At 35.6% G+C, this 21,599-nt stretch overlaps 1 protein-coding gene across 1 annotated transcript in view; it reads left to right on the plus strand.

Moving 5' to 3' along the window:
• VWA3B (von Willebrand factor A domain containing 3B) overlaps window positions 1-21,599 on the plus strand; it is a 218,312-nt gene that overhangs the window by 147,411 nt on the left and 49,302 nt on the right. Inside the window, 2 exon segments of the mRNA XM_076001008.1 lie at window positions 6,771-6,889; window positions 11,709-11,759. Coding sequence (XP_075857123.1) covers window positions 6,771-6,889; window positions 11,709-11,759 — 170 coding nt within the window.

Consider the following 21,599-nt stretch of genomic DNA (forward strand, 5'->3'; position numbering starts at 1 on the left):
CTATCACTTAGAGCAGTAACAATAAAAAACAAAGAAACAAACAAATAAAAAACCCTGCTAGGCCGGGTGCGATGGCTCACACCTGTAATCTTAGCACTCTGGGAGGCCAAGGCTGGCGGATTGTTAGAGGTCAGGAGTTCGAAACCAGCTTGAGCAAGAGCAAGACCCGGTCTCTACTATAAATAGAAAGAAATTAATGGGCCAACTAATATATATAGAAAAATTAGCCGGGCATGGTGGCGCATGCCTGTAGTCCCAGCTAATCAGGAGGCTGAGGCAGCAGGATTGTTTGAACCCAGGAGTTTGAGATTGCTGTGAGCTAGGCTGATGCCATGGCACTCACTCTAGCCTGGGCAACAAAGTGAGACTCTGTCTCCAAGAAAAAAAAAACAAACAAACCCTGCTATGTGAAAAGGTATTGTTTTAATTTTCAATTCTTTTATCATTTATGAAGTTTTCTATGTAAGCTAAATATATCTCTTAAAATCTTTTTCATATCATTAATATTTTTACCAAATGACTCTTTTATTTTTTTTATTTTAGCATATTATGGGGGTACATGTGTTAAAGTTACATATATAGCCCATGCTCCCCTCCCCCCTCCCAAATGACTCTTAAAATATAGCAAAGTTATATTTCATCCTATGAATCAATTACCAAGAATTCAAATTTGGTGGAATCCAAACGTAATTATATTTTACTTTAAAATTTTTTTTAAATCTGTCATTATTTTAATTTTCATATAATTTTACTCTTTCACATACTCTATAAATTGTTACTTTGTACATATATTGTGCTAGAAACTAGCATTTTGGTTTTTTTGTTTGTTTGTGTTTGTTTTCATTTTTATTCTTCCCCCAACTCAGAAACTGGTATTTTCAAAAGGGAATAAGGAACGACAGAGTCTGGTGGAAAGGAAAGCCATGTTGCAAAAACTGCAGTTAAGTGTGTTTGTTTACAGAGGGGTTGAATAAAAAAATATGTAGAGAGTGCCTAGTGCCTGGCAGAGAGAGTAAGGACAGATACTGTTATCATTGTTGATAAAGCTCTTCTTGAGTACAGCAGTTGCTTATGGAATATTTAGTCTAACAGTGGGAAAAATTCTAACAAAATTAACCCAAATTGGCCTGCTCATGAATTCCAGCAATTTCTTTGACCTTTATGGTCAGTGACTGTTTCTCTCTCTCTCTCTCTCCCCCTCCTTCCCACCTCCTCCATTTCTCTCATAGTGCAAATATTGGCAGAGAGTGTGATTATTAATATCAGTTTGGTAAGGCTTCTAGGTTAACCTCAAAAGAATTGAAGTAGGTAATACCTTGAAGCTTCCTTTTGTAATCAAATATTGTCCAGAAGAGCCCCTCATTAGTCAGTTATGCTTGATTTGTGTTATAAAAGTAATAAATAAAGCCCTTTCAAAGGTCCCATGATCAGGTAGTTATATTCCCTGTCAAACAGAGTGCTCAGTCTCTTCCCCAACCTCTCTCCCTTCCCTACTTGCTTCCTTACAGAAGCTGGGCAGCCATGACTCTGCCCCTCAAGTCCTTATGAGGATGCCCCCATGACCTCATAGTCACACTAAATTTGACATCATAAAGAGAATCTCATGTGACCTCCACTGACCATGTGTAAAAACTAAGACTGTAGACCGAAGGTGTGGAGTATGACTTTGTCTTTCTCCGAGTCTGCATGCAGAAAGGAATGAGAGCGAATGCCCAAAAGCCAAAGTTGAGCTTCTGCCACGCTGAAGCACATGATGGCCATGCAAGGGAAGCAATCTAAATCCAAGAAAGAGGGAAGTAAAACACTAAATGATGGCTTTTCCTTAAGTATATTAAGTCAGGAGTCAGGCTGATCATGGTGAAATGTTACAATGTTGCTAAATATTTTACGGTATTGGTTTTCAATTGAGCCATAAGTTGGCAAACTTGGAGAGCTATTTATAGACTTCTAAAGGAGTATTTTTTACAGGGGAGAAAAAAAAACATAAGGATCTTTGATTTTGTTGAGACTGATTTTATAATTTATGTGACATATAACTCTGTTTTGAGAGATGGCTTTTTTTTCACTTCTACAAGCTTCAATCAGTTTTCAAAGTCCAATCATCCCACCTTTTAACCCACTGTTCTAGCTCCTTCTTTTTTAGGAGGATTGTTTAGAAGCTACCTGCTGAATTCATATGATTGATAAGTAGCGAGGTTGGACTATACAACATCTTCACTTCTGTTCTCTTCAGTTTTCTAAATCTCTTGCCATTGTTTTGTTTGTCTTAGTCTTGATGGTTTAATTACAAAATGAATATATGTAGGTTTTAAAAAATATGAAACAATACAGTAAAAAGTTTTACCTACCCCCTTCACTTGTCCTGAAATCCCAATTTTTAGAAATTAACACTATTGATAGTTTTAAGCCTAAATTTTTTATGTTTCAGGCATTTTAAAACTAAAAGCATTTCAGATAAAGTTGAGGCCCCATGTGCAACCCTTTTTGATCCCATTCCCCTCCCTACTCCAGAGGTAAATACCAGCCTGAGTTTCCATGTATGTTTTAATATTTTTAATACAAAAGTATTCAACATTGTTCCACATGTTTAAAAATTTATACAAATGGTATCATATTTTAAACTTCATTCTGAAACTATTTGGTTTACTGTTATATTTTTTGAGATTTTATCTAGATTCATTTTTTTTCCTACTGTGTTTTTCTGTTGAATGCATGTCTATTTCTTGTAAATACTGATAAATTTGGACTTATTTCTAACCTCTTATTTTCTGTTGAAAATAATTTTCCTTTGCTTCTTTATGTTCTTCTTTCTTGACTTTTGTTAGACTAAAAAAGTTGTCTATATTCTCTTTTTCCCCACCTATGCTTGTTTAAAAGCAATATATAATATTTCTATTCCTTTAGTAATTATTTAAAAGTTTTAACATACATGACAAAACTTTCTAAGTCTTAAGTTATTTTGTATTTTTATTTTCTCCCTAAACACAATCAGGGACCTTAGTACCTTTTAACTAGTCATTAAAAACCCTTCCCCCAAAAAATCTTGTTATTGTGATTTGGAGTTCACTTTTGCTTTTAGAACATACATAGTAATCTTTTTTAACTTTCAAAAGTTAATTAATTTTTTAACAGTTTCATTTGTGTATCTTTGTGTATCCAAAATGTTTTCCCTTTGCTATTGAAAGAGAATTTAGCTAGGTATAAAGGTCTTTATTGACAGTATATTTCTCTTAGCACTTTGAAGCTATCTTTCTTCTTTTAATTTGTTTATTTCTATAGATTTAGGAGGTATAAGTGGTTTTTTTTTTATTACGTGGATAAATCATGTAATACTGAAGGTCAGGGCTTTTAGTGTACCCATCACCAGAATAGTATACATTGTACCAGATAGATAATTGTTTATGCCACCCCCCTCCATCTATTCCCCCTTCTTAGTTTCCAATGTCCATTATATCACTTTATGACCATAATTATCCATCATTTAGCTCCTACTTATAAGTGAGAACATGTGGCATTTGTTTTACCATTCTTGAGATACTTCACTTAGAATAATGGTCTCCAGTTCTATCCAAATTGCTGTAAAAGACATTATTTCATTCCTTTTTATTAGCTGAGCAGTACTCCATGGTAAATATATACCACATTTTCTTTATCTACTCATCAGTTCATGGACATCTTAGGTTGATTCCATATCTTTGCAATAGATTCCATATCTTTGAATTGTGCTGTGATACATATTTGGGTGCAGGTGTCTTTTTGATATAATGACTTTTCTGAATTTATCAATCCTAGAAATCTTTTTGAGGAGGGGAATCTTGAGGATTTTCTAGGTATAAGATCATATCATCAGCAAACTGGGATACTTTGACTTCCTCTTTTCTAATTTGGATGACCTTTATTTCTTTCTCTAACCTGATTACTCATTACTGCTATGTTGAATAAAAGTGGCGACAGTGGGCATCCTTGTCTTGTTCCACTTCTTAGGGTGAATGCTTTCAACTTTTACCCCATTCTGTATGATGGTGGATGGGTTTTTCATATGTGGCTTTTATTATTTAGAGGTTTGTTCCTTATATGCCTAATTTGTTTAAAGTTTTTATCATGAAGGGGTGCTGGATTTTATCAAATGCTTGATATTGAGATAATCATATGGTCTTTGTTTTTACTTCTGTTTATGTGGTAAATCACATTTATTGATCTGTGTATGTTGAAATAGCTATCTGTTATATATGTTACTGATTTATATGGTTTTTTTTGAATAGATTGCTTTTAAGATTTTCCTTTAAATTTTATATGTTGCAGTTTTACTACAATATGTCTGTGTGGATTTAGGTTTTTTTTGTTTTTTTAGTCTATTTTGTTATGGGCTGACTTTTGATCTAATGACTTACTTTTTCAAATTGTAGAAAATTCAACTGTGATAGCCTCAAATGTTGCTTCTCTAACAATCTTCTATTCTTTTGAAATTTTTATCAATATATTGAAGTTTCTCAATCTCTTTATCTATCTATCTCCCATCATCAACATTGTCATCACGATCTATTTATCCACATTCTTTTTATCTATCTGTGCTGTATTCTGGGAAAAAGTCTTCCATATAATCACCCAGTTCACCAGTTCTTTTTTTGATTGTGTCAGTCTAGAATTTATTCTATCTATTAATATTTTTTGTTTCAATTACAATTTTTTCCCAAGATAGATTTTTTTTATTGTTTTTAAAATTCCATCCATTTCTTCTTATGGCACTTCAGTAAATTTTTATACTTTTACATAGCTGTTACATCTTTGAGCAACCTAATCATAAGCAATTTTAATGATAATTTAAAGTCATTGTGAGATGGCTCATAAAATTAATTTATTCTGAAGTAAGTTGACATTCTGATTGTTGATTTGATCAGTTATTAATTTTGGCATTGTACGTTTGTATGTACTTGGACATTTTAGTATGTTAGCTCATTTTAACAAGATTTTTTAAAAATCTGCCCTTTTTCTTTCTCATTCTGTTTTGCAGTTGCCTAAATCCATCCCTTTGATCTACCATCCTGTCCCTCCCATGGGCATTTATAGCTCTTGTTCCATGGCAATATTGTGGATATTACAGATTGAAAGAATGTCTTGGTTTAGTTCTTGGTTGTGAGGCTACATCAGTGTCTACTCTCCTTAGGCAGGGCCTTCTTTCAGGAGTAAAAGACCAGTGCTGATTATCATGCTAGTGCTGATGTCAGGCACTGAGCCTGATTTAGGCTGTTGTTTTACAGAGTACTCATAGTCCCACTTGCTTTCCAGGAGTTGAGTTCCCACCGCCCTGCCATCTTTGGGCCCAGAATCAGCAAGCCCACAGCTTCAGCCCTGCTCACTTTTTCACATTTCTGCTCAGCTTTTTGTCTCTAGAACCTATTTATCAATCATGCATCCTTCTTTCTTTCTTTTTATGCATTATTTTCTTAATAACAACAATAAAATGTTTGTATGATTTTGGAGGCATGGGGGAACATAAAAGCATGAACTATGTCATCTTGATTGAAAGCAAAAATTTACTTCTTAAAAGTAATTCTCCATATTTCCAAAATGCTTATATGTTTCTAGGGTCAGAATTATATTCAATTTGAGACAATGATAGTATAGCTTAGCATTTTCCTTATAGATGCTTTTCTTTTTTTATTTAAATATTAAGATATGAGATATATCTTTTGTGAATATTCATTTATTCATTTATCAACAAATATTTATTGAGGGCACTCTATGTGTCAGGTACTGTTCTAAGTGATAGGAATGCAGTAGTGAATAAAACAGTTTCTGCTCTTATGGAGCTGACATTCTACTAGAGAAAAATAGGTAATGTGCAAATAGATAAACATAAAATAACAGGTACTATTAAGATGAAAGGGGAGTTGGGAAGAAAAGAATGAAGGTGGATTTCAATTACAAGGGAGGATGGAGTAAGCATACCTCTCCCAGTTTCTCCCATTAAATACAACTATAAATCTTAGACTATATGGAGGAGCTATCAAATTTGGAACTCAAAATGGTCCCAAAAGAATTGGGGAGGGAGACCAGAATTCAAAGTTCCACCAAACCAGCAATAAGTTTACTACTTTCCTCCTTGGAATTACCTGGCATGGAATCAGAGGTATCCAAAAACCGAGAAGTAAGCACCAGATAGAGACAGAAAGAACATCAAAAGGAAGCCTTTCTTTCTGGTGCTCTGCTCCTCTTGTAGAAAGTGGTTTAATTGATCACTAAGCGCTCTTTGTTTGACATGTTATAAGAGTCTCTTATAAATTGATAAGAAAAATGGTCAAAAGATATTAACAATAATAAAATATTCTCAAAAAATAAAATGTAAAATAAGTACATAAAAAGATAGTTAACCCAACTACTAAGTTCTAAAGAAGCAAAAATGAGATCCTGTTTCTGCCTGCTCTTACCAATTTGACAGAGGCTTCTGAAGATAATATCTAATTCTGATTAGAGTTTTATTAAACAGATTTGGGTTTTTATTGTTGTTTTCTGGCTTGTGTATATATGTGTGTGTGTGGTGGTGGTTATTTTAAAAATATATAGTTTTAAAACTTGGAAAGAAAAGGTTAGTAAATGATATCTCTGATTCTTATTTTTTTCTCTATTGATTTACTTACATTTTCTAATTTTCCTACATTTATAATACATTGATTTTATAGTCAGAAAAAAATTATACAGCTATGCAGATACATTTTTAAAGGTACCTTTTAACCTATCAAATGACACTTTCCTTTGGTATTGACATGTAGGTGTTCCCTCTGGCACATGTGTGCAGTGACACAAATAAGATGACATTAATTAACCCACACGGAGTCAAGCTCAATATCTACAAGCAAAAAGTGGAAAAGGCAATTAAGTCCTATGAAAAGTAAGTATTACTCTTGGCTGCTCTTTAATGGGTGTGGAATGTATTTGTTTGTTTTGGCTTTTTTTTCTTGTTTTAGCTTAGATTTTTTATCTGAATCAGTGATTCAAAAATTGTTCATAAGGATTATCAGCAGTGACAGCAGCACTCAGGGCTTCCTATGTGCCAGGCACTGCATTAAGTACTTCACTTGAATATTTTGGGCATTGCTTTAAAGAAACCAGCTTCCCTTTCCAAAATCTATAGACATTTCATGTTTCCATGAGATCTTTAAAGTTTTCCTTTTAACAGAGTGAATTTGATCATTTCATATCTAACATTCTGTAAAGTGACTAATAAAACTCCATAGTGAGATAATAGAGATAATGTAAGTATATATTATTATTTAAAAATTTTTCATATCAAGTTCAAGATGATGATAAAGTTGACTACAGTGAAATCCATGCTCTGAAATAGTTCCTGTGTCTGTGCTGAGACTGGAGCCTCTCCTCACAAGGGGTGGATGACCCAGTCTTCATCCTTGTCCATGCTGTGATCACCTCCCCACCCTGCTCACATTACTTAATTAATCCTTGGTGCACAGCATTTGCTTAAACTTTGAGCATACCAGCTTCTTCAAGCAAGCCTGGTCTTGGTTCTGGAAGTTGAGTTTTCATTTATCATGTGTGTGGGAGAAATGAAACAGTGTCCATGAAAGTTAACAATGTGGCCCAGGCCAGCGTTTATTGGCCTCTTGTCATTTTGCTGTGTGTCTAGTGTATGTTCAAAACAAATACAAGGTCTGACTCCTGCCCACAGGGTGCACACAGTCCTGTCTAATGGCACATGTTTCCCAACTTTGCCATCACAGACCTCTCCCACCACCCTCCACCTAAACCTATTCCACTGCCCTCACCTAGAATTGAGGCTCTCTTACCTGGGGTCCTCTGTGTATTTCTGAGTCTATACCTGCCCTGCATCTTTCTTTCAGAGGCAGGTTGAGCCAGTCAAGGCTCACCCTTGCCCATACGTCTGAGACTTCCAGGCAGACCTCTCCTTCCCTCCAAGCTTTACTCCTCCTCCTGTTATGCTGGTGTCCCTAGCAGGGTCTTTTATCCCTTCTTGCCTCAGCACCAATGGCCCTCCTCAGAGAGGCCTTTCTTCAGTTCCCCTCCACTTCCCACCCTCTGTGTGGCCCTTAGAGAACTTGGGGCTTCTGCACAGGCCTATGGTCTGCTGACCATCTCTGCCTCTCTAGGATGTCACCTCCTGAGGCCAGGGGCTTGGCCAACCTTGTTTTCTCCTTCATCCTCAATTCTTAGCAGGTGTCTGTGTATGTGTGTGTTTATTTGACTATTCAAATTTGATATAATTCAAGTTTAGTTATTAAAATTCTTCAAATTCAGTTATTCAAAATGCAATATAATAATACCATTCAAATTCAAATGTGATTTGCTTGAATAACTCAAATATTTTAGTTCTGTAATTACCTGGTCTGTGAAAGTCTGGTGTAAGACCACAAGCTAGAGCTTTGAGGTCAGAAAGTTCTTGGCGGTTTCATTCTTGGATCTGACAGCATTCTGGGTAAGTATGTGACAATCATAAGCCTCAGATTCCTTATTCACAGAACCTATCTCACAGGGGTGTTGTGAGGATTATGTAGATCACATATAAAGAGCAGTTAATGTTAATTACTTGTCCCTTTCATTTCCTGAATCTGCTAATCCTAAAATGACTATAGATATATAGAATGTGGCCATCATACAGCTTTTCCCACTATGCTGACCTTTCCCCTGGAGTTTCAAGAAGGACAGGGACCCCCATTCCCAAGCAGAAGAGAGGCCTTCTTCCTTAGCAGCAAAACCAAAACACAGACATAGTAAGTGGTTTGTCCCACTTCTTACTTCCAGTGAGTAAATCTGGAAAACCCGTTAGTATCCTCTAGAGAACTATTGTCTCTATATTATTAGTATTAAAAATAATGTTTTAATATTATTAACAACATTAATTTTTACATGACTGATATCATTTAATAATATATAAAATTATTGATTGAATTATTTGATATGTTAATTTGATGTTTGTATTAAATAATTTATTTAACACAGTGACTTAATAATATCAAGGTTATCATGAATATTATACAGAATAAAATTTCCTAATCCTTTGCATTCAATAGTGTTTAAGACTTTTATACATACATAAGTGTTTAAGACTTTTGTATATACATTTACATAAATGTAAATTCCTCTTTCCATTTTGCTCTACTTTTCTCAAGATATGTAGAATATAAAAAGCAATTGATGAAATGTTTACCTCCACCCCATCTCCAAATAACATTTCTAAGGAGTTTCTCACCAAAAGTAAGCCAGATGTAACCTTATATATAACCTTCATGTAACCTAAATCCATATATTTAGGGATAACTAATCAAATGAGAAGCTCACAGTCCTTTGGCCAAAATAATGACATAGTTGCTTTGGTCACACTTAGTACCCCTGTGTGAGAGTTCTTCTGTTTCAATATTTTAAGAATTGAGGCAGTAATTTTGGCTTCATGTGTCTGAGCATAAGATTTGAGTAAATATTGCCAGGGCTAGCTAGATTCTGGGGTGATTTTTCTGCAGCTTACTTTGATTGCAAGTCTAAAGTCAAGGTCACAGCTCTCGTACCCAAAGGAAAAGCATCTGTTCTAACCTGGCTCTGGGACCATGCCTCGAACCCTCTACTTATAGTCTTCAATTTGCTGTGCTGGGTGCATATCAGACTTCCGAAGTATCGCTAGTTACAAGCTGCTTTGCAAATGAATCAATTCTTGGCGCAAGTAGATTTGAAATTAAAGATACAGAAAGCTAGTCAATACAACCCCTCAACCAAATTTTACTCTCCTACAACAAAGAGGAAAACTATTGTTAGTAAAATACCCAAATTAAGGGGCTGGGCCAGCCTCAGAGAATCCCTCATACCCAGTCCCCTTCCCGCATCCCATGGGGATTGTAACACGTGCTTAACACAATGGTTTTCCTATGGTTGCCTCCCAGCATTAAAGAGCCAATGGCTTCAGTAGAGCCATTGAAATATTTCAGTGAAAATGGAAAATAGGAGAATAACAGAGGTTTTAAAAATGTGCTGTTGGAAAAGTCTTTTCTAAAGGATTGAATTAAAGTTAGAGGCATGTGCTAGCTAACTGGGACCACATTCACCAATGATTTCTTAGAATTTCTAAGCCTTGTTATTCAGAACCTGGAGGGAACAAACATTGAGTTATTCCTGGTCACTTTATTTATATACCTCATTTAATCCTCTCAAGGATGCCAAGGGCAGATGTGGTCATCTTTGTCTTATCACTGAGAAAACAAGTTTCAAAAAGCTGTGTAACACAGGATCACATAGCAGGAAAGTAGGGACATAGAGATTTGGATCCAGACCCAGGTCATTCCAAAGCCCTTATCTAAACTCCCAGTCTCTCCCTACCACACTGCCTCCACTTTCAAAGTTTAGATTTAAGAGGATTGTGAATAGGGTTTTTGTTTTTTTAAAGAAAAGCACACACATACACACAAACCCAAAATGCATACTATGAATCCTTTTAACAAGTCTTAGCGTTCTTGATCATTGTTACATGAACTACATGATTAAAGAAAACCAATTTCCAGATAGGCCCCAAAGAACCAAAAATTTCAAGTGAGACAGAAAAACTTAGTTGGCTTATTTCCCTCTTCTTGACTCTTTTTCTGTCACTTACAGAACATTTACCTGTGTCAGACACAATTCTGTGTGTTAGATACATACTAGTTCATTGAGTCTTCACAGTGACACTAGGAAGGGGGGAGGTACTATTATTCACATTTTACAGAAGAAGTTGGATACTGGTCCAAAGCCTCATGGCTGGGAAGAGGAGAAGCTAACTGAGCTTTGGGCCCAGGCATGTGGCTCCAGAGTCCATCCTCTTACCTACCCCCCACAGCAGACTCCCTTTCCATGTCTTGTCGGGCTCTTGGTGGGAGAGCAGGCAAGATAACACCTCTGCCAGAAGTGTGTTCTCAGAGCCTCATCCCACTGGTGCTGGATCCAGTGGTTAGAAGGATGCCTTCTGAGTGGAGTAGTGTCCTCGCACCTTATTTTATTGAAGCAATTTTTTTAATGGAACATCAGCTCACAAGTTTGGAGCCCGTGTTCTGAGCCTGCAGTCCAGGAAGCATGCTTTGGGGTAGTGAACTCCCCTGGAGGAACCACTGGATCCAATCCCCTTCTCTCCTCTTGGGTGACAGCTTCCCTCCGAAAACACATTCAGTAATGAGCTGTAGTCTCAATGCCGCCAAGTAGCAGTGCTAGGCGAGCAAAGTGCCTCATCTGTCTGCCCCTCAGCATCCTTATATAGAAGACAAGGCAGACAGACTGGTTGATCTCTACACTGCATCCCAATCCTACTATTTATGACCTTGTTAACCTCTTTTGCTCTGAGAATCCAGGCAGAAGAATGTCTACGGAAAGCAAGCTAGGTAGGGGCACTGTTGTTATGTTTTCCTTAGGAAGAAAAATGGTCAGAGGTTAGAGACGTCTTCATACATAGGAATAATCTGTCTACTGCCTTTGATCAGATTGGGTTTTACCTGACTGAGCTGAGAGCTGAGCTCTCCTTTAATAGTTGACATAATTGCTACAAAACCACAAGGCTTCTGCAGTGATGCTGAGGAAACACTCATATCTAGTCTCTCTAAGCGGGTAACTGCTGTGTGGTCCGGTGGTAATGACACTTAGCTTGGGCTCCCCGCATTGCCTGGGGTCAGCCTTTTGCCATGAAATGAAGTATTCCCACTAAATTGTTGTTGTTTTTTAAACAGACGCTTGAATAAAATTGTTTGGCAAGCATTATCTCCAGAGGAAAAACAAAGGTAAGCCATTCTATTCCCTCTTAACTTTTTTTAAATTTTGGTGAAATTCATGTAACCTAAAATTAACTATTTTAAAGTGTACAATTCAGTGGTATTTAGGATATTCAAAATGTTTTACAAACCACCACCTCCACATGGAGGTCGGTTCCAGTGACCCAAGGACCGTGGAGTTCTCCTCACCCCACTAAGTTCCACTGAAGCAGTCTCCGAAAGCTTCTAGGTCGGGGCCTGAAGCATCTGAGGCAACTCCTCTGCTCAGATCCTGCAGCACTGGAGGGGAGGGGAACATGGCTTCCAGTCACAAGGTGCAGGTTAGAGGAGTATCTACTTCCTCCCTCAAGTGGTGGGAGTAATATGAATGAAGACTGTTGCTGCAAAGCTGAGTCCATTGCAGACCTGGCACCATTCACCTGAGAGCATAGGATGGTGTCAGCTGCAGAAAATCAGGATTAGCTGCCACCAGATCCTTACTGTGCCTGTTATCTTGTGCAATGGCTCTGCACAGACTCTAGGCAGCTCCCCTGTCTGTCCAGACAGAGGCCTGTGGTGGTGGAGGGAGACCTCTCACAACTCAGCCACAGTGCTTGTGGTGTCAGTGCAACACCCCAGCACTCTATCTTCCTAATCTTCCCTGCATGTAGATGCCTCCCAAAGATCCCTTTGATCTTGTCAAACGTATCACCCAGTCACCTTCTACTTCCCTCCAAGTGTCCCATGTTGCTTCTCTGTGATTTCACAGTGTTCCTTCTAAGAAAAGCTATCTGTAGGTAGGCATCTGCCTGCAATTTTCACTCCTTTCCTTGAGAACGGCGTGCTTGTGGGCTGCTTCTAGTCTGCTATCTTCCCTTCTATTTTCTTTCTATTTTTTGTGTATCTGTTGTAGATTTTTTGATTTGAGGTTGAGTTTTCATAGATTTTTGAGTTGAGGTTATTTTCAAATAACATTTTATAACTAATTATTTTAAACTGATGACAACTTAACTCTGATTATAAAAAATAACAAACAAGTAAGCAAAGAGAAAGCTAAAAATAAAACCTCTACACTTTAACTCCATTCCCCCCACTTTTTGAATTTTTTTGTTTTTATATATATCTTTTTATACTATCTATCTCTTAAGAAGTTGTTGTAGTTACAATTTTTAATAAGTTTGTGTTTAAGTCTTCCTACTCAAGATATGAGTGTTTTACACATCACTACTGCAGTGTCAGAGTATTCTGTATTCGTCTATGTACTTATTGCTACTAGTGAATTTTAAATGATTTCTTATTATTCATTAATACACTTTTCTTTCAGATTAAAGAACTCCTATTAGCATTTCTTATAGGACATGTCTGCTGATGACAAAAATCCTTCACTTTTCATTTGTCTGGAAAAGTCTTTATTTCTTCTTCATGTTTGAAGGATATTCAAGGTCCAAGAGCTCCTTAGTCATCAGGTCATAAATCCTGCCAGGACTGGGTCCTTCCCTTTAGGGCAGCAGATTTCCTTCTGTCCCAGGGTGGATATGGTAATGTCATCCAGGAGCTAAGGCCTGGAATTGAGGGCTTCGGGAATTTGCTTGGTACTTTATTTTACTGTGCCTGAGCTGGTTAGCACCTAAGTTGCAAGACAAAGCCCTCTGTACGCTTCCCTTTCCTTTCCACAAGTGGAAGGAGTCTCTCTGTCTCTGAGTTGCATGGCCTGAAGTTGGGGCAGGGACAATGCAGGCACTCCCCTGACCACCACAGCTGGTGTCTGATTGGGTCATGTGCACCCTAACCAAGTCCACTGGCTGCAAGTCCAGTGAAGCACCAGACTTGCTCAAGGATTGCCATCTTTGTGGCCTGGCTGCCTTTCAGATTTATTCTAGTCCCCAGGCCACTTTTGTCAGCCAGTGGTGGAACCAGCTGGAGCTCAGGTTTCCACTGCTAAGGAAGAGGATTCCCCTCTGGCCAGGGATGGTCTAAATACTCCCTCCAAGGGTACCAGCAGAATTGTTCCTTGTGTTGTATTCCATTGTGACAGTGCAGCACTGAGTTCCAAAGCAAAGTCCCAGAATCACTTCACTCTCCCTCCCCCAAGTACACAGATTCTCTCTCATTGTGGCCCTGCTGAGGCCTGGGGTGAGGTGGTATAGGCAGTGTAAAACTATCTTCCTTACCCTCTTCAGTGCCTATTTCCTTGATGTGATGTTAAAACCAGGTCCTGTGATCACTCGCCTCATTTTTGGTTCTTACCAGGGTGTTTTCTTGTGTGGATAGTTGTTCAATGAGTGTTCCTGTGGGTGGATGATCACTGAGAGGTTCTATTTGGCCATCTTGTTCCCCAAAAGCTTTTAATTTTTAGGTAAGTCAACTTACCTTTTTTTCTTTTGTTGGTTGTGCTTTTGGTATCAAATCTAAGAATCCATTGCCAAATACAAAAATCATGAAGATTTATCCCTTTGTTTTCCAATGTGGTTATGGTCTTAGGTTTTACATTTATGTTATTGATCCATTTTAAGTGAATTTTTGTATAGAAAGTAAGGTAAGGGCCGAACTTTACCCTTTGCATGTGAGTATCTAATTTTCTCAGCCCCTTTTGTTTAAGAAACTATTCTTTCCCCCATCAAATGGCCTTGGCACTCTTGTTGAAAATCAATTAAACATCAATGTTTCGGCTTATTTTTGAACTCTTTATTCTATTCCATTGGTCTATATGTCTACTTTTATGCCAGCTGATACTTTTAATTATTATAGATTTGTAGCAAGTTGTGAAATTGGGAAGCATGAGTCCTTCAACTTTCTTCTATTTCAAGATTGTTTTGGCTATTTGGGGTCCCTTGAAGTTCCATATGAATTTTAGGATTGGTTTCTCCATTGTGAAAAAAAAAAGGCATTGGAATTTCAATAGGGATTTCACTGAATCTTTAGATCACTTTAGAGAGTACTGCCATCTTAACAATATTAAGTCTTCCAACCCATGAGCACAGAATGCCTTTCCACTTATTTTGGTCTTTCATTTCTTCAGCAACGTTTTATAGTTTTCAGTGTACAAGCCTTTCATGTTCTTTCTTGTTTTGTTCTTTTGGATGCTATTGTAAATGGGATTGTTTTCTTAATTTCATTTTCAGATTGTTCATTGCAGATACATAGAAACACAACTGATTTTTGTATTTTGACCTTGTACCTTACAACTTTGCTGAATCTATTAATTCTAGTGGCTTTGGTAGGGAGGTGTCTCTGGGATTTTCTGCATATAGAAACATTTCATCTGCAAATAGAGATAATTTGACTTCTTCTTTTCAAATTTGAATGCCTTTCATTTCTTTCCCTTGATCTAGCTAGAACTTCCAGTATAACATTGAATAGCAGTGGTGAAAAGGGACATTCTTGTCTTATTCCTGATCATAGGGAGAAAGCTTTCAATTTTTTACCATTGAGTATGATATTAACTGTGGGTTTTTCATAAATGACCTTTATTGTGTTAAGGAAGTTCCTATGTGTTCCTAGTTTGCTGATTGTTTTTAATTATGAAATATATGTGCTGAATATAGTCAAATACTTTTTCTGTATCTATTGAGATGATCATGTGATTTTTTTTCCCTTCGGTCTGCTGATGTGTATTTATTTTCTTAAGTTGAACCACCCTTGCATTCCTGGGATAAATCCCACTTGGTCATGGTGTATAATCCTTTAAATGTTCTGTTGGATTTGATTTGCTAATATTTTATTAAAGATATTTATGCCCATATTCATAAAGGAAATGGTCTGTAGTTTTCTTTGGTATCTTTGTCTTGCTTTGGTTCCAGGGTAATTCTGGCCTTGTTGACTATGGTAAGAAGGCATCCCTCTCTTCTATTTTTTGGAAGAGTTTGAACAGGTTGTTAATTCTTTATATGTTTGGCAGAATTCACCAGTCAAGCCATATGCTTCTGGACTTCTCTTTGTTTGGGGTGGAGAAGTTGAGTCCTTATTGAATGTCTTTAATTTTTGTAGACTGTTGAGATTACCTATTTCTTCTTGAGTCAGTTTTGATAATCTGTGTGTTTCTAGAAATTTGTGTTTTTTATCTTGGTTACCTAATTGTTGTCACACAACTGTTTATAATATTCTCTATAATTCTTTTGATTTTTGTAATAGTAATGTCTCTGCTTTCATTTCTGATATTAGTAATTGTGTCTTGTCTCCTTAATTTAGTCAGTTTAGGTAAAGGTTTGTGAATTTTTTTTTTTTTTGTCATTTTTCAAAGAACCAACTTTTCATTTTGTTGCTTCTCTCTATTGCTTTCCTATTCTCTATTTTGTTTATATCTGGTCTACTTTTTATTATTCCCATCCTATTCTGGCTTTGGGTTTAGTTTTCACTTCTTTTTCTAAGTCCTTAAGGTATAAAGTTCAGGTTGTTAATTTGAGATCTTTCTATCTTTCTAATGGAGGCATTTATTTACAGCCATAAATTTCTCTCTGATCACTGGCTTGCTGCATCCCATAAATTTTGTTATAGTTTTCATTGTCATTTATCGCATATTATTTACTAATTTCCCTAGTGATTTTTTTCTTTACCTATTGGTTATTTGAATATGGTATTAATAATTCCTGTATATTGCCAATTTGCTAGTTTTCCCTTTTGTTATTATTCTAGCTTTATTCCATCATGTTTAGAAAAGATACTTTGTATGATTTTGTTCTTTTAAAATATTTTGAGAATTGCTATGATCTAACATATGGTCTATCGCAGAGAATGTTAAATATGCACTTAAAGTAGTGTAGTCTGCTGTTGTTAGATGAGGTATTCTCTGTATGTCTGTTAAGTGTAGTTGATTTATAATGTTTTCTGTCCTTTATTTTATTTTTACTCTTCTATCTGGACGTTCTGTTCACTATTGAAAGTGGGGTGTTGAAGTGTCCATCTATTTTTGTACAGTTGGCCCTCCATATCCATGGGTTCTACATCCAGAGTCAACCAACGACGGATCAAAAATATCCAGGAAAAAAATAGCAGTACAACCATGAAAAATAATACAAGTAATCTGGATAGTATTTACATTGTTTTAGGTATTATAAGTAATCTAGAGATGATTTAAAGTACATAGAAGCATATGCATAGGTTATATGCAAATACTGTGCCATTTTATTTAAGGGACTTGAGCATCTGTGGATTTTTGTATCCACAGTGAGTACCAGAAACAGTCTCTCACGGACACCAAAGGAAGACTGTACAACTTTTTCTGTTTAGTTTTCTCAAGGTTTCTTCATATTTTTTGATGCTTTGCATACATGTTTCTAATTTTTATATCTTCTTGATGATTTGACATTTCTATCAATATAAGGTGTCATGCTTTCTCTCTTTTAACAATTTATGACTTAAAATCTATTTCATCTAATAATAATATAGACACTCCAACTTTCTTTTGGTTACTATTTTCATGGAATATCTTTCTCCATCCTTTCACTTTCAACCTACTTGTGTCTTTAGGTCTAAATGAATCTCTTTTAAGCAGCATGTAAGTAGGGTCATTTTTTCCTCATTCTCCCAATCTTTCTCTTTTAATTGATGAGTTTAATCCATTTACAATTAAAGTGATTAATGATAATGAAGAACTTAGTTGTGTAATTGTGCTATTTGTTCTGTATATGTTGTATATTTTTCCCTCAATTTCTCCAGTATTACCTTTATTAATTTTTAGTGTATCATTTTGATCCTTCTTCATTTCTTTTTCTGTATACTTAGTTATTTTCTTAGCAATTACCATGAGCATTATAGTTAACATTCTAAATTTATAACAATCTTGTTTGAATTGATATCAAGTTAGTTTTAGTAGAAAACATTAACTGTTCCTCTCCAACTTCACACCTTTTATATAGCTGTTGTCACAAATTATATCTTTTATATTATGTGCCTATTAACATAGATTTATAATTATTATTTTAATGCATCTGTCCTTTAAATAATACAGAAAACAAGATAAGTTACACACCAAAAATATAAGAATACTAGCATTTGTATTTACCTATGTAGTAATCTTTACCACTCATGATTATTTCTTCATATGGCTCAGAATTACTTTCTAATATCCTTTCATTTTATCATGAAGATCTCTTTTTAGCATTCCTTGTAGAGCAAGTCTATCAGTAACAAACTCCTTAGCTTTTGTTGATCTGGGAATGTCTTAATTTTTCCTTTATTTTTGAAGGATAATTTTATCAGAGGATTCTTAATTGATAGCATTTTTCTTTCAGCACATTGTGTGTATCATCCTACTGCCTTCTGGTCTCCATAGTTGATAATGATAAATCAATTTTAAATCTTATTGAGGACTCCTTGTTTATGATAAGTCACTTTTGTCTTGCTCTTTTCAAGTTTCTCTCTGTCTTTTAACAATTTGATTATGTGTGTTGGTGTGACTCTCTTTGAGTTTATCCTGCTTGAAGTTTGCTGAGCTTCTTGGATGTGTAGGTTTATATCTTCCATCAAATTTGGGAAGTTTTTGGCCATTATTTCTTCAAGTATTCCCCTCCCCCTTCCCTCTATTGTCACTTTTTAGGACTCCCATAATGTGTATGTTGGTAAGCTTGATGGTGTCCCATAGGTTCCCTAGACTCTCTTCTTCTCTCTTCATTCTTTTATTCTTTCTGTTCCTAAGACTTGGTAATCCCAATTGACCTATTTATAAGTTCACTGATTCTTTCTTCTGGCTACTTAAATCTGCTGTTGGAACCCTCCAATGAATTTTTATTTCAACTACTGTACTTTCCAGCTCCAGTATTTCTGTTTGGTTCCTTTTTATCATTTCTATCTCTTTATTGATATTCTCTAATCATTCATACATCATCCTCTTGATTTCCTTTAGTTCTTTATCAATAATTTCCTTCACCTCTTTGAGCATATTTAAGATGGCTAATTTAAAGTCTTTGTCTAGTAAATCTAATGCCTTTGGGAATTTGATAGGGATTGCATTGAATCTGCATATCACTTTGGACATTTTAACAATAGTATGAACATTTTAACAATACTAAGTCTTCCAATCCATGAACACAGGCTGTCTTTCCACTTATTTGTGTCTTCTTTAATTTTTTCAGCAATTTTTGTAGTTTTCAGGATATAAATTTTTCACCTCCTTAGATAACTTTATTCCTAATTTATTCTTATTGATACTATTATAGATTAGATTGTTTTCTTAATTTCTTTTTCTGATTGTTCTTTTTAAGGCATAGAAGTGCAACTGATCTTTGTGTGTTGATTTTGTATCCTGCAACTTTTGATGAATTCATGTATTCATTATAACAGTATTTTGGTGGGATCTGCAGGGTTTGCTACAAATAAAATTATGTCCTCTGCAACAGGGACAATTTTACTTCTTGTTTCCTGATTTGTATATCTTTTATTTCTTTTTGTTGACTAATGTCTCTAAGACTTCTAGTACTATGATGAATAAAAGGGCAAGAGTGAACATCCTTGTTCTTAAGCATCCTGGTCTTAAGCAAAGGCTTTCAGTCTTTCATCATTGAGTACAATGTTAGCTGCTGGCTTTATTTTGTTGAGGTAGTTTCTTTCTATTCCTAGTTTGCTGAGTGTTTTTATTGTGAAAAAATGCTGAATTTTGACACCCGTTTTTCTGCATCAATTGAGACAATCATGTTTTGTTCTTCATTCTGTTAATGTGGTGTATTACATTGATTTGCATATGTTGAACCACGTTTGCATTCCAGGGGAATAAATCCCACATTTCATGGTTTATTATTCTTTTAATGTGCTGTTGAATTCATTTTAGTATAATAGGATTTTTTGAGGATTTTTACATTACTATTCATCAGGAATATTGATCTGTAGTTTTCTTTTCTTGTGGTATCTTTGTCTAACTTTGGTATAAGAGTAATGCCAGTCTCATAGGATGAGTTTGGGAGTATTCCCTCCTCTTTGATTTTTTTGGAAAAATTTTGAGGAGGATTGCTGTTAATTCTTTCACTTTTTGGCAGAATTCTCTAGTGAAGCCATGTGGTACTGGGCCTTTCTTTGCCAGGAGGTTTTTGATTATTGATTCAATCTCCTTATTAGTTGTGGTCTGCTTGGTTTTTTAATTTATTCATAAGCTAGTATTAGTAGGCGGAGTGTTTCTAGGAATTTATCCATTTCCTCTAGGTTATCCAATTTGTTGGTACAATATTGTTCATAGTAGTCTCATTATAAAATTCTGTGGCATCAGTTGTAATGTTCCCACTTTCATTTCTGATTTTAATTGTTCAAATCTTCTATTTTTCTTAGTTAATCTAGCTAAGCATTTGTTTCTTTTGTTGATCTTTTCAAAAAAATCAACTCTTAGTTTTATTGATTTTTTTGGTATTGTTTTTCTACACTCTATTTCATTTATTTCTAATTTAATCTTTATTATTTCCTCACTTCTGCTAACCTTAGGTTTCATTTGTTCTTTTTCTAGTCCCTTAAGATGTAAAATTAGATTGTTGATTTGAGATCTTTCTTCACATTAAAGTGTTTACCACTGTAAACTTCCCTCTTAGTACTGCTTTTACTGAATCTCATTTAGTTTGATATATTGTTTTTGTTTTTATCTCAAGATATTTTTCAGTTTTCCTTGTGATTTCTTCTTTGACATATTTTTCATTTGTACATGGTTTAATTTCTACATGCTTGTGGATTTTCCAGCTTTCCATTTGTTGTTATTTCTAGCTTCATTCCATTTTGGTCAGAAAAGATACTTTGTATGTTCTGAATCTTGTTAAAGTTTTAAATACTTGTTTTGTGACCTAACATATAATTTATCCTGCAGAATATTCTATGTGTACCTGAGAAGAAGGTGTATTCTGCATTGATCAGTAGAGTGTCCCGTATATGTCAGTAAGGTCCAACTGGTCTGTGTTGTTCAAGTTTTCTGTTTCTTTATTGATCTTCTGTGTAGTTTTTCTATCCATTATTGAAAGTGGAGGGTTGAACTCTCCTATTAGTGAGCTGCTACTTCTCCCTTCAATTTTGTCAAATTTACATATGTGTTACATATTTGAGAGCTGTGATGTTAGGTACATATATTTTTACAATTATCATATCTTCCTAGTAGATTTTTACCATTATATAATATCCTTTTTGTCTCTTATGATAGTTTATGTCTTAAACTATTTTTCAAGTTCACTGATTTTTTTTTTCCTGCTTGATTAAATCTGCCATTCAATTCCTCTAGTGAATTTCTAAATTCAATTATTGTATCTTCAGCTCCAGGATTTTTGTTTGGTTCTTTTTATAGTTTCTCTCTTTGCTGATATTCTCATTTTGTTCATGCATCACTTTTCTAATTTCCTGTACTTGTCTATGCTGTCCTTTAGCTCATTTTTTTTTTATTTTATTTCGGCATATGATGGGGGAACAGATTTTAGGGTTTCAATATGTCCTTTAGCTCATTGAGCATCATTGAGATAATTGTTTTGAATTCTTTGTCAGGTAATTAATATATCTCCGTTTCTTTAGTATCAGTTTCTAGACATTTATTTTATTCCTTTGATTGAGCCTTTCCCCACATCTTTCTATGTCTTTTCCCATGTCTTTGCATGCCTTTAGTTGAGATTAGGGCATTTGAAAAGCAGCCCCACTTCTCCCAGTTTTTACAGATTGACTTTTTACAGGGGAAGACCTTCACCAGTCATGCCATTTGGAGATTCTATGGATCTCTCAAACCTTTTCTGAGGATTTGTCTTCTCTGAGCTGTGTGTGTAATCCCCCAGTTAAATAAAATAGGTTTACCCCTGATTTTCTCAGTAGCCTGTAATCTCTTGCACCCCCTGGTGTCTCTCTGCAGTCTTGTAATATCTCTGATGCTGTGACAAGCTATGGCACTCTTTTGTTGTGTGGCCCCCAATCTGGCACCCAAAATAT

This window comes from Microcebus murinus, chromosome 3 (genome assembly GCF_040939455.1).
Source record: "Microcebus murinus isolate Inina chromosome 3, M.murinus_Inina_mat1.0, whole genome shotgun sequence".
NCBI classification, from domain to species: domain Eukaryota; kingdom Metazoa; phylum Chordata; class Mammalia; order Primates; family Cheirogaleidae; genus Microcebus; species Microcebus murinus.